The following is an 18,266-nucleotide window of genomic DNA, read 5'->3' as shown; positions in this document are numbered from 1 at the left end:
CATAATAGAGCCTGACCTTCAGCAATTTTGTCTTATTTTCATCCATTTTTATTTTTATTTAATTTTCATTTCATATATCAGTTTATAAAATCTTAAAATGTCTTTGGTTTCTTGGGTTTTTTTTTCATCTTATTGCTTTTATTATTAAGTTTTTAGCACTATTTTAAATTTGTGGAGCATTTCGCTACTGATTAGCCATGATTTGGTAAAAATGAAAAACAGTCAAAAAAAAAAGGGAAATATGAAAGAATTTAAGCAAATAATCACATTTTCTCATATTGATTCTTCTTGATCTTCACAATATAAGCAGTAGTGCAAGCAGTGTTCATTTCCCACCTCAACCTGATCGAGTCATTAGCTGGTAGCTATAGATTGCACTGCACTGCAAGTTTATTTTTGCAACCAAGATTAACCTAACAATCCATTTGCTGTCTTTGTTGCTGGTAGTAGCTCTAAATGCATAGTGTTATGAAGCATGAAGCTGTATTAACGGGATTATCATTGATTGCTCTTGATGAGACTGCTGAACTGCAAATGAAACAATAGCCTGAATGGTTTTACTACTGCTGCTGCAGGGAACTCAGACATGATCAGTCTGTTAGTCTTTTACTGAATGGTATTCTGTACATTAGCCATTAGGTAAAAAAAAAAAAAAGTTAAGCAAGCATCACTCTTGCAGTTTTAAAGGTTTAGCAGAAAGGCAGGGTCTTATTTTGTAAAAGACAAAATGGAAACAATTGTATCTATTTCTGACCGATAAGGAAAAGTAAAAGGAAACTATGTTAGAAGAGTAAGCAGCACAAGCAGTTATGTAATGAGATTAAAGGTGGCAGTTGCAGAACAAAACTCGGCTAATTACTTATGACTGCAAAATATCACATTGCTTTCCATGTGTATGTCTGGATCCTTTTTTATATTCTAAGCATACATGTGGCAATTACAGAGCAGACAACCTACAGACTCAGCAATAGCCTCACCAGCTGCTGATAGCACACCATTATCATGGTGTACTATAATAATAATCCTAGAAAACCAAGTTTTGCACTACCAGATCTACATTTAAACTGACATCATACTGTCTTGACAAAGCAAGGCTACCTTAGCCATAGCTCCAGGGAGAGGTTTATATATATATACACTGATCATGACCCATTAATGTTTCATTAATATTAACTTTCAGTCATTGTTTGAGGGTACAATGCATTCTCAATATTTTCTAAAAACAACAATTACTTGCACATGTTTTTCTTTATAGTGGATTATCAGTAACCCACGTGGGTTTAAATTCTACACACAGGTTCAAACGTACACATACACCACCAAGTTGCACTTCAGCCACATTCTTTTTGTAGCCATCAAAATCTTCTGACTTAATTCTTGTTGGATATTGGCCTAATTTTCTTATATTCATTTAAAATGGTTGGTGTTCTGGCACAAACCCAGCTTTTAAGCATTGGCAACAAAATTTTCAAAAGGAATGAGGTCAGGGTAGTTCCAAACCAGTTTTGCTGAGTGGTTTGGGAATACTGTTTCCCTGAAACACCCAGTTGGGTCTAAGGTTCACCTGCCTGACCCAAATTGTCAGCTCAAGCTTTTCATTAATTGGAAGAACGCCAGTGTCAATGCCCACAGTGAAGTGAGTGTAACATCAAAACAGATTTAGAGTGCTGACCAAGAATGACGCACCTCCTCCAAAACTAACATCTACAAACTCGCCTGAGATCTGCAGCTGTCCAGACAGAAAAGCCATATGCCTTCTGGAGAAAAGCTTTATATCCAGACAAGAAAGGGATTGAGTTGTTTGGCCATTAAATGTTCAGAGGAGTCAAGGTTACGTTTTCAATACTAAGAACATACCAATCAGAAAGTATGGCAGGGGCGGGATCATGCTAAGAGCTTGTTCTATTGCCAACATTATCGGTGGATAGCACAGTGTGGATAGAAAAGTGAAATTCTTTAACTTATACGGCAGCTAGATGGTTTAAAAACGGTCCAGTTAAATGAACTAAACTTTGAGCTTTTCCACCCAAAGTGCTTTACACTAGAGCCACATTCACCCAGTTGCACTCATAAAATGTGCACACATTCATACACAGAGCAACTTGAGGTTAGGTGCCTTATTCATGTTTATTAACAGGAAGCTGGAATTGAACACACAACTTTCGGATTGCAAGCCGATTACTCTTCCCACTGAGCCACGGTCGCCTCAGTAAGGTGCTCCAACAGGACGATTGTTGCAAACACACAACTGGTTTGGAAAATGATAAAGCAGACTGATATGAAGCATGAGATTGAGGCACAACTTCTTAAGGGACATTCAGTATAAAAGAATATGCTGGATAATTAGTCGAACCAAAAAATCAGATAGGTTAAATATATAATTTGAAGACCAAAACTAACATGCCAAGAGCATTAAAATTGTAGCTGAAAATTAATTTAAATTAACCTGAAATACCAAGAGCATAACTGTAATACAGAGAAGGGAAACAGCAATGAGACCCTTCTCCAGACCTTTTTCTTTTCAGTACTATAACACATCCTTGTCCTTACCCTCTTGTCCCACTCTCCATCACTGCTGTATGAAATCAAAAAAATGTTTAACCCTTAAGACAAGGGGAGCAGAAAAAAGAGGTCAAATACAGTGCATGTCTGATGAAATTAAAGGTTTGTTTTCTACTTAATTATATACTTTTAATTCAAATATGCGGTTGTTGGATGGGTGTGAGGACTTGTTATCACTCATGTAAAAACCTTGGGTTGCAAGGCACCTGCACTATGCCTTCCTCCCTGTGTGTGTGAGATCATTGTTATCTCTGTGTGAACCAGCCTCCTTTCCGTCTCACACACATACACCCTGTCTGAACTGTCTGTTGAACTGTGTATATAAATAAAGAGATAGGGTGTCAAAACTTTGTAGTTTCACTGCAAAGTGGGCTACCCTTGTCACAAGTAACTATGACTGTATCGTTCTTACCTCTGAGTTGACTAAATAATACCTAACATTTATTGGTCCTTCGAAGCCGGATTAATTCAATAACCTTATTTCTCTTTGCTTTAACAGTGACTCTGGGATCCGTGGGGGAAGCCTGACGTCGAGCGAAGCACCGCTGCACAGCCTCCTTTAGCCGGAGTGGCTGAAAGTCCCGGTGTGTGTGAATTCACACCTGGCCAGTGGGTTATTGCCTTTCTCTGCGCGGGGTGACTCTCACAGGGTCCAAAGAGTCACCAAGAAGTCAACTCCGAGGTGAGACAGTTTTAAAATACAGTTCATAGGAAAAGTACTTAACAGTCGTTGGTAGTGCGTCGCCGGTAAGGACGCTGCATTCGAATGGTTTTATTCCACCGTGAAAGGAATAGTGACAAATTTGGTACAATTCCGCCGTGAAGGGGATTAAAGAAAACGACTGAGGATTATTCCCCTGCGAGGGAATAGAGTAAGCGCTATATAAATAAAAGAAGAAAAGTACTTAAAAGTCGTTGGTAGTGCGTCGCCGGTAAGGACGCTGCATTGGGATGGTTTTATTCCACCGTGAAAGGAATAGTGACAAATTAAGGTAGGGCCCCGCCAAGAAGGGGGCCAAATAAAACGACTAAGGGTTATTCCTCTGCGTGGGAATAGAATAAGCGCTATAAAAGTAAAAAGAACGGAGTAAATTGAGCTCATAAAATAACACCAAGTTAACTTAGAACAATTACAAGGTACCTGAAACTAACTGTGTGACTGTGTTGTGTGTGTATGGAGGACTAAGCATTTTAATAGAATCATAGCAGGATTCTGCTAGTCCTGTGTTTTCTTTTGCCCAGATTAAAACTACGTACTGGTGACTTTGGAGATTCAGGTCGGATTTCATTCCAGAAAATTAACACCGCTGCGAATTAGTCGCAGTAGAAGGGCGTGTTAATGTCCTCTCCTTAAAGTCTCATGCCAGTGACCTTTTATCTGGGACATTTATACTATAATTAAACTAACATAAAACATAATGGGGAAGAAACAAAGTAAACTAATTGACTTAGAAGGGGAGGTAAAGTTTATGGAGAACTATGTAAAAGGAGCAGGTATGATCTGTCATAGATGGAATAAAAAATAAAAAACATGGGTTTTTGGGCAAATTAGATACAAAGGATGTCTTAAAATTACAAGGGGATCTAAAATTAGCAATAATGAAAACTAAAAAGAGAAAAATAACAAAGAACAATGGGGAAAGAACAGAGAAAAAGCTCTGATTTAACAGAAATATGTACACGATGGCATAAAAATACGGATTTTCAGGTAACTTAATTATCACTGAAATCCTAAAACTACACGGGGATCTTAAACTGGAGATTATGCATTCAAAAGATTCAAGAGACAATAAAAAACCTTGCCAGATTATAATTTCAAAGGGGACTTTTCAGTCCCTGAGTGCACACAGTTGATAAACAGATTAAAACAAAAAGATGAATTAAAAAAACAACAATAAGAGCAGCTTTTAACTGACATAGCCATAATACTGAGGCCTTAAGAAAAGCACAGGAAAAAACTTTCAGCTTAACTGAAAACAAATAAAGGGGGGGGGGGCGGACCGCCACCCATCCCAGGTTAAATTATAAAGACTAAGAGATGGTTTTAGAGGACGTGGTAAAAGAAGTTAAAAGAGGAGGTGACAATGTGGACAACATGGAAACTGTCCAACTGGACAACCCAGTGAACAATGACTAGAGAAGAGAGAACAGAATGTTGTTAAAGAAGTAATCTGAGAGTAAAAGATTTTGTAGGCAAGCATTAGTGAGAAACAGGTGCTTTAAAAATCATTCTATGGTGTTATACTACTAACAATATCATGATAAAATGCAAAAGATTCATTTTACAGGGAAATAATTCCATATTTGGCTCAGATTGTGTGCATTCTTCATTTTTCCTCTTTGAGAGAAGTTAAATTTCAGCTCTGTGAAACGACCTTGACAAAGAGATGCAGCTGCCTGAAAACAAAGATAAAACTTCTGCAAACAGCAGAAGCCTGTCTCTGCTGAAAGGTCTGAAAAAAAAAAAAAAATTGTAACTCTACCCTGCATGTGTCAAACTCAAGGTCCGCGGGCCAAAACCGGACCCCAGAAGTTTAGTGATTCTCTAGAAGTAGAGCCTTTTAATATGGTGATTGTGTGCTTGAATCTGACTTTTGAAAATGTTTTGAATCTTGCTCTTTATGTATAAAAAAAAAAAGAAAGAAAAGAAAAATTGGCTAAAGTCTGCAGACACAAAATGAACCTGGATTGAAGCTCTAACTATGTTTATTTAATCTGAGATCCTCTCCAAATGCAACAGTATATGTCAGTCTACATGAGATACTAACAACTTCACCTACTGGTATAATATAAAGATGTGATTGAATATGTGAAACAAACAATGATGAAAGTTTTTCAACAGGTGATGCTCATCCAGGAGGAAGACAGTGTTCCTAGGAAATGCAGCTCATTCATTAACAATCATTTTTTCTCCTATAGGTGGACGTTTTGCTGATTAATCATAGGCTGGATCTATGAAACATTATGTGCACAGAACAAATGACCAAGGTTCTGACTGACTTATGAACCTCACTGACCTGACAATGATAACATGACACCCAACAGATAACACCTTTAAGGTGGACCCACTAAGACCACCTTATTGATTCTTGGTGAATAAAAAAAAGAATTGAAGCGTTCAAAACAGACCTTGTGGAAACAAAAGGGGTTATGAGGAAACAATGTGCATTTTAAGAATAATAGAAGTCAAATTATGTTCAACTTTTTGCAAATAAAATTACTCTGACAGAGAAGTAAGTAAGTAGTGTGTGAATGTGTGTGAATGGGAATGACTGATTTCATTGTAATGCATCTTTGAGGGACATTAAAAGCGCTAATAAAGGTCTGATGTTCTGATGATCTTTGCCAAATTTATATCTTAATAAGGTTTCCAGAATCTTTTTCAAAAAATCATTTAAAGATGGCAAAGGTTCTACCTCTACTGAAAATACTGATAACCATAAGAAAGTTCATAGATCCGTCTTGAATTTTTCCTAATTCTTTTACAAACAGGTTATTTAAACTTTCATGTGGCCAAATGTCTGTGTTTGACTTTCTGTTTTTGTGAAATAAATGTCTGTTTCATGTTATGTAAAAATTAGAGTCCTCAACAGTACCATAATAATATTAGGTCAGTTCTCTATGGTAAAACAAAAAGATTTTAACAGATGTTTAGACTTTTTCCAGTCAGGTTCAAAATGATTGAATTAGACTCAAACTTAACATAAGATTAAATTAACCTTAACAGAATTACTGGACTGGACTGAAATAGAGAAAACTTTAGTTAATTGAAACAAACTTGAGTTACTTGAACTAAATACAAAGCTGACTGAAACTGGATGTTGTATCTATAAAACTGGGTAAGATAAACTAAGATTATAAGATATAATATGCCCTTCATTTTTTGTGTTCATCAGTGAGTGAGTTTTTATTTTTATTTTTAATAAGAACTAAACCAAGCATTATTTATAATAATAGCAATTACCAAAAATAGTGATCTCATTTTTAAATGTAATAAGGACTTACTTTATAAAATATGATAAAAAAGAATAATAAGAATTTGGAAAAACAGAGGCTTTAAACCTCTGCAGGAACAGCACTGACAGTCAAAGGTAGATCCTAATACAGGAATCTGGAAGCTCATTCTGGCGTGGACAGTCAAAGTCCATCCAAGGATACATTTAGATGAGGCAGAGGGACAAATACAGGGCTTAGCTGAGAGCAAAGAGAGCAACATGCATCCTGCCCTAGCTGCTGTCCCACCTGAACTGTGGTCCCAATCATCAACTGATGTAGGGCTTATAAAGGGGTTCCCACCATACAAGGTTAAACTAATATCTGAAAAAAGGCCATTAGTCCGTCAATACCCCTTAAAGCCAGAAGCTGAAGAAGGTACTAAGCCAGTAATACAAGATATGTTGAAGTCAGGAATATTAAGAGAAGCACCTGACGCTACATGCAAGGCATATCACACTGACATCGCTATTATTATCACAGCCAAACATAACTCTAAAAAGATGTGCCCTTTAAATCCAAGTACTCTAATACCTACTGCAGAAGATGGAAAACCACATTCTTATAAAGCAAAAGTTGAAGAAGACACCAAACCCAGACAAGACATTTCTCAAACCCTTATACCAGATTCATGTGTTGTGTTTGTAGATGGCTCATCATCTAAAGATGAATATGGAAAGAATAGAGTTGGTTATGCAATAACAACCATCGATAGGATAATAGAAACTAAATCTCTACCCAATACATGCTCAGCCCAAACAGCAGAATTATATGCTGTAGTAAGAGCATGTGAATTACATGAGGGACAAATACTTACTATATACACAGACAGCCAATACGTTTTCGGATCAGTACATCACCATGCTAAGATTTGGCAAAATAGAGGTTTTAAAACATCATCAGGGACAGAACTAACTCATTTCAACCTATTAAAGAGAAAATGTCAGATCTGCTATTTATAGACACAGACGTGCTGAAAGACGCCCAACAGTCAGCACCCGAGACAGAAATAAAGGCCTGGCTAAAGAGAGGAGCACAGAGAAAAGATGACATCTATCAGATAGAAGATAAACCAATCCTCCCAAAATATTTATACAACACAGCGGCTACAGTGACACATTGGGAAGACCCACGTGTCAAGGGGGGAATATGTCACATCTGGTAAAGCATTAATGCTACACTATAAATATTTCTGACTATGCAAATCATTTTTGCAGATCATGCATAATTTGTTGCAAACACGGGGGAAGAAATATTGCCTAGTTGTAATAGATGAACCTAGTGACACATTTCTTCCCCACATATGGTATCCCACAGATTATAAGGTCAGATAATGGAACTCATTTTGTAAATAAATTAATAGAACTAAGTTCTAAAGCATTAGGGTTTCAGTTAAAGATTAAGGAAAACAATGGAAGAAACAGGGAGGCCATGGCCCGGATGCCTATCCCTGGTTAAATTATGGATGAGAATAACTCCAAATCAAACTGGTCTTACTCCATTTGCCACCTACTGTACATCATTGTATAACTCCACCCACTGTGTTCTGAGCCTGAGATCACGTGACACCAAGTTGCTGATGTGAATTTGTATTCTCAAAGAAATAGTACATGGCAGACCGTTTTCTCTGCCCTCTGACATGAATGAAATAGAGAAAGCACAACAGGAACCTTCATTAGCTGAGTGGATGAATAAAATGTTGCAGACAAAAGAAGAACAAATGTCCAGTGGTCTGCCGATAATCTCTGCTCCTATCCCACAGAATGAGGCCTGGAGACCTGGTCCTGATTAAGACACTCCACCGGAAGGATTGGAGCACTCCTTGGTGTAAAGGGCCGTTTCAAATACTCCTGACAACGCCCACATCTCTGAAAATAGCAGAGAGGCCTTCCTGGATCCATAAAAGCCACTGTAAGCCAGTTTTGCCGTTACAGGAGCCAAACCAACCGACGGGGTAGCAGAGGAAGTCCGGGTTCAAAGATGGCCCAGCGTCTCAAACCGGTGAAGAAAACAGCTGATCTGTGCCCAATTATAAAATGGCTCTCTGTAACTTGTGGACAGGACTGATAAGCCTGAGCTTAATTCTGGTAGCAGGACTCTTTCTCTATCTAAAGCAGGATCCACAGGAGGTGATACCGAACCAGAAGAGATGGACATCAGACGGGACCCATCTCAGAACACTGACGGAAGAACATGATGCACATCCATTCCTACAGAATTTCTGGTATTGTTCATGGTGGCATATGCAACACTGAACTAGGTAGAAATGCACGAAAATGAAGGGGACGATTATGATGACATGTTATAAATAAATCACATCAAAAGCCTGAATGTACTCATACATTGTATTTCATAAAATGACCTTACAGCAGAAAATCGAAAGAAGTTGTTGCTTAAGTGAAATGAGAAAAAGTACATTGATGACATAAACAGGGCAGATTTTTAAATTCCTTTATTATGTTTCACTGTTTTCATTAATTAAGTATTATTCTTTTATTTTTATGATTTCAAGTATTATTCTTATTCTTTTATTTTTATGATTTCAAGTATTCTTTTATTTTTATGATTTCAAGTATTATTCTTTTATTTTTATGATTTCAAGTATTATTCTTTTATTTTTATGATTTCAAGTATCATTCTTTTATTTTTATGATTTCAAGTATCATTATTTTATTTTTATGATTTCAAGTATCATTATTTTATTTTTATGATTTCAAGTATTAATCAACATTTAACTTTTAATGGTCGCCGAGGGCGGCGGGGCCGTATGAGTATTTCCCACAAAATATAATCTGTTTACCGTCCGTGGGTTTTCGCTCATACAAAGTATTTTTCTTACTCGTTTTTATATTAAATGTTTTTACTTGTGATAAAAGGAGGGACTGTTGGATGGGTGTGAGGACTTGTTATCACTCATGTAAAAACCTTGGGTTGCAAGGCACCTGCACTATGCCTTCCTCCCTGTGTGTGTGAGATCATTGTTATCTCTGTGTGAACCAGCCTCCTTTCCGTCTCACACACATACACCCTGTCTGAACTGTCTGTTGAACTGTGTATATAAATAAAGAGATAGGGTGTCAAAACTTTGTAGTTTCACTGCAAAGTGGGCTACCCTTGTCACAAGTAACTATGACTGTATCGTTCTTACCTCTGAGTTGACTAAATAATACCTAACAGCGGTGCAGAACTTGAGGCCATGTGTTTAGTATACCAGAGGCAAATTAAAGAGTCGGCTGCAAGAGGACTACCCCTACATGCTTCCTTTGCCCAAACCTCCCAGAATTCATTGCATTTCAAGGTCGTGTGAGTCTTCTCTAACAGTCTCTCTCTCTCTTCGTGTTGCAAATCAATATAACAGGGCATAAAGGTAAAACTGACAGGGCTGTGCCACCATATGGTGCTATTTGCTTCCTCCAGAGGGTTTTTCAAACATTGTGTGACCTGCCGTTTTCAAAAAAAAAAAAAAACAATCCTTCATGTACTTAAAATAAATCCCAATTTAATGACAGTTCTAAATACAACTTTCTGAAAATGTAATTTCCATCTCTTGTCACAAAGGAAAATCCATTAGGATAATCACTGCACCAGTATCAAATTGCACTGCTGTGTCTTTTGCCCTCGAGTGTCATTGAGGAGGACTGTGTCAGCTAAAGTAACAGAATGATGCTATTTCTGACTGATGATATAATGATTTTTCTAGCTTTAGTTTTTATCGAGCAAGGAGTGGCACAAGAGTAAATGTCACGTACCGATACTGCATAGTAAAAAGGACAAAAACTTGAGACAATATGGTTGACCTCATCAAACGAGCTTTGAGGACACTGTTCAACTGAGAGGGTTAAAGTCAGACCTCAGATTTTCAAAGGGATTTGTTTGTCAGACTGACACATAATGTGTAGAGCTTAACCCAGAATTACACATTTCACTTTGTTTTATTAATCTCACAGTGGAACACTGCTTGCCAGCTCTTCACAGCAGTGTAGAGGCAATCACCGATGTGAAAGTGTCTGCTTAGCTGTTGACAGCACTCCATTCTTGACTTTCTGTTGTTTTAAAAGTAATGAAGGAAGATATATGAGCAATGTGCATGTTTGGCAGTTGCTGATCCAGTAGAGGAGATCTGAGCGATGCTGAGTTCTCTTCTTAACAGATGGCTTTGTTATTTTTTCATTTGAAGATAAACCTACTTCAGACCAAATACATGAAATGTTTAAAGCGAACAATTTGGCAATTTGTACACCCATACCATACTTACATTGCCATTTCATACATATGTATTTGAACCATTACATATTAGTTTATTTCAATCTGTGATTTTGTTTTTTCGCCGATAAAGAAGACAAACAGTCATAAACATGCACAAATCTCAGATGCACTTTAATTTATTGTATGTAGTAAAGTCTGTAGGAAACATGCTGTGGCTAACTACAAAGGTACAAAATGATGAAGGGGTGAAACGGCCAACACACCGACCTCTCAAATAAAACTATATGTTCAACTCACCTTGGGTTGTACCTCCACTTCCACTACTTGGTTCTTTTGCATGCAACCCTTGACAAAGCCTTCGACCGTGCTGTTGAACTTCATGAAGATCACATAGGCAGCGTAGGCGGAGAGTAGCGTGACACTTTCCCAGATGGAGATGATGTTATCCAAGAAGAAGATGATGAGCATGATCAGATCCAGGATGTAGAAAGATACATCACGGAAGAGCGGCCACCACGTCAGGTTGAGGATCTCTTTGGAGAAGATGGCGCACATCCCGATGACGAAGAGGATGTTAAAGACAGCCGAGCCTACAATGGTGCCAATGCCCACATTGCTGTGCGAGATGAAGACTCCAATGATGGAGGTGAAGAGCTCCGGGGCCGAACCGCCCGCCGCCATGAATGTGGCACCTGCCACGTCATCTGAGATAGAGAACTTCTCTGTGATTACCGTCAGCGCTGGAACAAAGAACTCGTCGCACACGATGGCTAAGGCAATGAACATGTAGATCATGCCAAACATGTGGAGGACCACTGCTCCTTGGCGCCGCTCTTTGAGGGTAAAAAGGTCCTGTGGGTACTCCCCATGTGTCATATTGTCATCTGCTGTGGATTTCATGGCTATGGGCATGTCAACGGACACATTTGGGTCCCCCTGGTGTGGGGTGAAAAGAAGAGTCCTGTGTGGGGCCGACTGCTGAAGAGCCACCTGGGGGAACGATGGCTCGCTGAGCCCATCTGAACTCCTGCTCAAGGCACTGATAGAGATGGCACTTAAAGCCACCAGGCTGAAGACCAACCCCAAAACTCGCAGAGGCCGGAGCTTTTTCCGCAAATACCTCCGTCCCGAGTGCTTACAGCCGGGACCTTTTGCAGACCTTTTGTCCACGGAGTCCATGCCAGGCTGATCTAAAGCCATGTCGTTGCAGCTCTTTGTGTCCTCACTCTTAACAGGTAGTTGGGAGCTTTGAGTAGGAAAGCATTGTATTGCCCTCAGATTCAAATAAGACGACAAGGTTTTCGGTGCTTTCCAGGATCCAGTTTGCCAAATGATGTCATCATATCAGGCTTCACAAGATAACACTGAAAGAATGGAAAAGAAATAGAAAGTGAATACCCCAAGCCAAATGTTTTATTTAAGACGTCATTCAAAAGATAACACTGGCCTCCATCTAAACAAAGAGAAAATGTGATTGAAAAGTAAAAGGTTGCCTTTATACACCAATCAGGTACAACATTATGACCACTGACGGATACATTTCATAAGACTACCTATCTTTTCATCATGGTGCCTGTTAAAGGTTTGGATAAACAGGTGAAACTAGAATTTCTTCAGACTGAGGAGTTTACATAAATCACCTTAGCATTTGATAAAATTGTTTTGAAACTGTATGATTTGAGTCAAATATTTCAGTATGCTTCCACAAGCTTCTCACAAGTTTGCTGAAATGTTGGGAAATTCCTAATGACAAAACTGGTATATGTGAGTCAGGTTGGCATGATGCCTTGCTTAAAAACACCTTATTGGAGCTGACCACAAATGTTCTATTGTGTGATTGGCCTCTCTCCATAGGCCACTTTGTAGGTAATTGGGTTGTAAAATTAGGGTCATTGTCCACTTTTTTGTGCACAGGCTTTAATTTTCTGGCAGATGTCTTGAGATGTTTCATTAATATTTCTAGGTAATGATCTTTACTTGTAATGACATCTAGTTTGAGAAGTGCACCAAGCAGAGCCATGACATCAAACTTTGCTGCATGAGGGACTGGTGCACTCTCCCACTTGGAAAATAGATTTTTAATCTTAATTAGGCTTTACCTCGTTAAATAAAAGTTCGTAATAATAAACAAATCACCCATCTGGGCTCTCCCAAATGTTTTAAAGACATATTAGTCATAGTGTATGAAAACTTCTACATTTAAAGAAAACAACAAATTACCCCAAAAAAATCCTTGAGGCCTTTATTCTGGTTTTTACCAAACATAGATGTTCAAACTGACCTAAAACAGATTTTAGTTTTAAATGTAACAGGCGACAAGTAAACAGTTCATCCTCAAAACTGATGTGCTAGAAGCAGGAAAAATTGTAGCATAAGGATTTGATCACGCTTTGCTAGACAACTGGTTCAGAGCATCTTCAAAACTGCATCTTTTGCGAGGGGTTCCCAGGCAGCAGCATGCAAGCATCTATTAACAATGGTCCAAAGAAATAGCAAGGATGAACTGGCGACAAGGTCATGGGCCACAAAGGTTCTTTAAAGCATGTGTGGTCTGATCCAAAAGAAAAGCTACTTCTGGATGAAATTGCTGAAGAAGTTATTGCTGGATCTCAGAAAGATGTCTGTAGTCACAGTGCATCGCAGTTTTGTCGTCTGAACTCTTATCTCTTTGTTTAGTTTAGTCAGATAGAACAACTTTCAGTTAATTAAAACGCCCTGTTAAAATTATAAATTTTAACAGGGCGTATTCAACGTATTTATCTGGGCTAAATAATGATAAGGAAACAGCCATAAAACAGATAAAAGTCCAGTGTTTGCAGATTAAAAAAAGGAATAGAACAAAACAAACTAACAGAAAACCTGAGCTGAATTCATATTAAACATTTAGAGACAGAAAAAGTAGACTGACTTTTAAGTAACTGATTGAACTTAAACACTTGCAAACAAGAATTGCAATTCTGTGTACATGTCATTAATGCACTTTAGTAGCTTATTTAATTTATTTAATTATTGTTCTGTATGACAAAGCTAAAAATTGCTAAGGCAAATACATTTTGTGGTTATTATAGCAACTGAACGAATTGATATTGCTTGGCCACACCAGGACCATTGTTAACATTTGACAGCCTATCAGCTAGATTGCTCTTTAAAATTAGCTCTAACTCACATGAAGTTGATAAATTAGTTACAGGGAGAGAAGTGTATGCATCAGCATGATGATCATTACCGGATCAGCCAACAATTTGAGAACAAAAATTCTATTTGCTGCTTTTACTTGGAAAAAGACATCGTGAAATATCACGGCTGGCGGTTTACAGATATGATATGATTGCAGTCTGGAAAATACTAAAACAACGAATCGCCTTGCAGGTAAAGGCACATAAACACCCCGCACACACGCGTCCTGCCCGCACTGTTTGACTTCGCAGAGATGCTTGCTGCCTTCACAGCTCAACTCTTCTTTTTTCCCCTCTCCACTCCCCTGTATGCCCTTCAGTTTCGCCCTTTCAGCGTAAACCACTAACCATCCTTTCCTCCAAGCTGAACCAAAAGAGCCCTACAATGTCAGTGTTTCCCTCTTTTTGGCGAGGCGCAGGACGCGCATCCAGAGTCATGTCTTACCTTTGATAGAGGCGACAGAAAAACAGGCGCACGGCTCGGCTGCACGTTGTGATTAGGAAATCCTCTCCACTGCCCTCTTGCTCTCATTGAGCACAAAAAATGTGACCCAGCGCCGACGTTAGAGGAGGAGCTCTGTAAACATGGAGAGAGAGAGAGAGAAAGAGAGAAAGAGCCTCACAGCAGCGGGATCAGCAGCATCCTTGGCGGTGATGAGCTCAGACCAAACCTCTAGTTGCTGAAAAAGGTTTTGTTCTTGGTTTGCTGACCATGTGATCTGGCTGGCTTAATAACAACAGGTTAATAGAAGCCAGGTAAACGGCAGGCTGGGTGTTTGGTTCACGCAGATGAGGATTTGTGATGTTTTCAGTTAAGAGGGAGGAGTTGCCGTGGTTACACAGCAAAGGCAGCATCCCCCTCCTCTGATGACGGAACAGGTGGATGTGCTCCATCTCAGCGCTCCGAGTGTCCGCCTTGGGTCATTTCAAGGTTACCTGCAAGCTGTGGCTCCATTTCTTAAAGATGAACTCAGATGGAGGAAGTCGATCACCTTTATGCTGCGTTCTTACCCTTTGGATAGAGGAAATCAAGTGCACCAAATTGTATCTAGCCTACCGACATACCTAGTCACCATATCTTAATCATATAAAAGCCAGCCTTCAGCTTGGTAAATAGTGTTGGATACCGTGAACATGAAAGTTTAATCACCTTACAGAATGAAGGACTGCAATAAACCTGTAGCCTTCGAGACACATTTAACAACGCTACCAGTTAATATTCAAATACCTTTTCACAGAAAGAATTTGGACAGCATTTCAGAGGGGAATTCAAATAGAAAGGCCCAAACTTAAAAAATATGTGCATTTCATTCCATTCAGTAAGTACAAATATATATAAAGGACTGATTTTCATTGGTCATGTGCTGTGCTGATATTATTACAACTGTATTTGTGAGAGATTTATCAATGTGAGAATAGGATCAAATACTTGCATGAGGAGTTTTTATAAATTCGTACTGATACTCGTACTCGCGGTCTTCCGCTTATCCAGGACCGGGTCGCGGGGGCAGCAGACTGAGCAGAGACACCCAGACGTCCCTCTCTCCAGACACCTCCTCCAGCTCCTCCAGGGGGAGCCCAAGGCGTTCCCAGGCCAGCCGAGAAACATAGTCCCTCCAGCGTGTCCTCGGCCGTGTCCTGGCCTCCCGGTGGGACGTGCCTGGAACACTTCCCGAGGAAGGCGTCCAGGAGGCATCCGGTATAGATGCCCGAGCCACCTCAACTGGCTCCTCTCGATGTGGAGGAGCAGCGGCTCTACTCCGAGCCCCTCCCGGATGGCCCTATCTCTAAGGGAGTGCCCGGCCACCCTATGGAGGAAGCTCATTTCAGACGCTTGTATCCGGGATCTCGTTCTTTCAGTCATGACACAAAGTTCATGGCCATAGGTGAGGGTAGGAACGTAGACCGACCGGTAAATCGAGAGCTCCGCTTTCGACTCAGCTCTCTCTTCACCACAAAGGACCGGCACAGTGCCCCCATTACTGCGGCAGCCGCACCGATCCGTCTGTCGATGCCCCGCTCCATTCTTCCCTCACTCGTGAACAAGACCCCGAGATACTTAAACTCCTCCACTCAAGGCAGGAACTCCCCTCCAACCTGAAGAGGAAAAGCCCCTCCTTGAACCGCCACCTTAACGTGGTGGAGGGGTTTGAGTGCTCAAATGATCCTAGAGGCTGTGTTTTCTGGGGCTTAAATGCCCCTGGTAGGCTCTCCCATGGCAAACAGGCTCTAGGTGACGGGTCAGACAAAGAACGGTTCAAGAATCCTTCATGAGGACTAATATATCGAGGCCGGGCCAAGCCCAAACGAGAGACGTGAGGCCATCCCTCAGTGGGCCCACCACCTGCAGGGGGATCCGTGAGGGACCGGACCGGTGCAAAGAGGATTGGGTGGCAGATGAAGGTGGAGACCTAAGCGGCCCGATCCCCGGATGCTTAGGCTGTCCTCTTTTTTAAAATTTTAATTTCTTTTTTGTTTTATGTTTAATGTTTTCTTTGTATGACTTCAGTGTATTGTTTATTCATGGTCAGAATGACTAACACAAATCAAAATAAATTAAAATAAGAAGGATGTTTTTGGACGTTTAAACGGGTGGATAAACGGATGGATAGACAGACAGATGAATGGATGGATGTGATACTGCATAAAGCCCTGACAGTCCCTCGAGCTGCATGTTTCCCCTGTCATGTCAAATAAAACCTCAACCACTTAGCATCAGGCAGGTTAAACTGTGTTAGAGGGAAACAGACATGCGATGTTTACACACTCTGTGACAGTATTGGCCTGGTGCTGAAAAATAAATCACGTGTCAAGGACCTCATTGATTTTCGCCTTCTATGCTTTTCTGGGGGTTTTTTCTACAGCTATTTCTTGTTACCTAGCAGGAAACATAAAGATTAAACATATTAACTTGCTTTATGTCATCTAATCAGTACTCTGATATTTGGTGACGTCCCTCCTTTCTGGTGTGTTCTGGTGGAAGGCTTTCTGGCTACACTGACAGATGTGTGCTATTAATAATTTTTTCTGATTATGCTGCATGTTGCAGGTCTTATAAATATTAATAAATATGTCCGAGCAGACATATCTTTCTGTTGGTCAGTGATTCAATTTGACAGCAACACTACATCCACTACATGGACCCTTAGTTTTCATGCTCACTACACATTTTTCATTTGAAAATTCAACACTATGTCACACTGAAATTTCTATAGTTCCCACTCCATCTATCCATCCATCCATCCCTCCCTACACCTGCTGGTCAGGGGGTCTGGCGCCTGTGTCCAGTGGACATGGATGGATTAAAAAATGGACATGGGCAGGTGGATTTGACGCATACCTTCATTATTTGATAGAATATAACTGAAAGGTTCATTTATTTCAGTAACTTAATTTTCTAAATGAAATACATGATATAGATTAATTACATAAAGACTGATGTTTTCAAGCCTTTATTTCGGTTAACTGTGATGTGTTTCCACTTACACCTGATAAAAACTCAACATTTAAGGTAGGTTTATTGCAGACCAATAAAAAACTATTTAAAAAAAAAAGAAAGGCCTTCACACGTGGCCTTCCATGATTTTAATGATGTTTTAATGTAGAAACCTGCCTGATCAGGACACATCAGCATCAAAAAGTGACCCAGGAGCTTTTCAAATTAGATCTGTCAATACTTTTGCCTATCAAATGGTATCAGATCCAAGCTGTCAGCTGTTTTGCAACAATGGTCCCACTGTGCACAGACAAGCGTCTGCTCTACCCGGCATCACGGGCTGGTCCTGATCTGGCAGCATTTCCTGCATAAAAGTGATGACTGTTCATCAGTCATGTAGGCAGCACCAGGGGGGGGGGGGGGGGGGGGGGGGGTTGACGATGGGGTGAGGGTGGCAGTTCTTTGTCAAAAGCAAAAGAAATTTCCATGCTGGCCCTGCCCTGCCCTCCCCCTACCCAGCCCATCCTAACTTTGGCCCTGCAGCTAAATCCAAGCCTTTGTGCCCCACATAGTTGTGAGGATTTGTCAGCAGTGAGGTACAAGCAGTGGGAGGTAAATAGGGTAGGAATAATGAAGCATTTTTTTTCCAGTGAAGACGATAGTTAGAATCAATTAAAAACAGTCCTCTATATTAAACTAAATATCTATCTATCTGTCCGTCCGTCTGTCTATCTGAAAAGGACAGAAGAATTGCATGTATGAATGGTGGATGAACAAACAAACAAACAAAAAAAAGAAATAAACCCAAAACTCAAACACCTAAGGATCTTAACACCAATTGACCTTTGGTGACCTTGCAGCAGCCATTCCATGTGATGGGATAACATGCACCC

The 18,266-nt window shown here is 40.0% G+C and overlaps 1 protein-coding gene across 6 annotated transcripts in view; it reads right to left on the bottom strand.

Moving 5' to 3' along the window:
- Window positions 1–14,882, bottom strand: part of LOC124880700 (sodium/potassium/calcium exchanger 2-like) — an 85,511-nt gene extending 70,629 nt beyond the window's left edge. For 3 of the 6 annotated variants that reach the window (XM_047385973.1, XM_047385975.1, XM_047385979.1), the window contains exons 1-2: window positions 14,383–14,880; window positions 11,059–12,125 (exon numbers count right to left, since the gene is read on the bottom strand). In XM_047385973.1, the coding sequence (XP_047241929.1) occupies window positions 11,059–11,961 (903 nt within the window). In that variant the 5' untranslated portion in view covers window positions 11,962–12,125; window positions 14,383–14,880. Of the gene's footprint in view, window positions 1–11,058; window positions 12,126–14,382 lie in introns of all 6 variants that reach the window. The other 3 variants (XM_047385976.1, XM_047385978.1, XM_047385974.1) reach the window with 2 other exon arrangements.
- Between the last annotated feature and the right edge of the window lie 3,384 nt (window positions 14,883–18,266).

The sequence above is a fragment of the Girardinichthys multiradiatus genome, chromosome 14 (assembly GCF_021462225.1).
Source record: "Girardinichthys multiradiatus isolate DD_20200921_A chromosome 14, DD_fGirMul_XY1, whole genome shotgun sequence".
Taxonomy (NCBI): Eukaryota; Metazoa; Chordata; class Actinopteri; order Cyprinodontiformes; family Goodeidae; genus Girardinichthys; species Girardinichthys multiradiatus.
The sequence above is the reverse complement of the archived record's forward strand: the minus strand, read 5'-3'. Positions and strand labels throughout refer to the sequence as shown.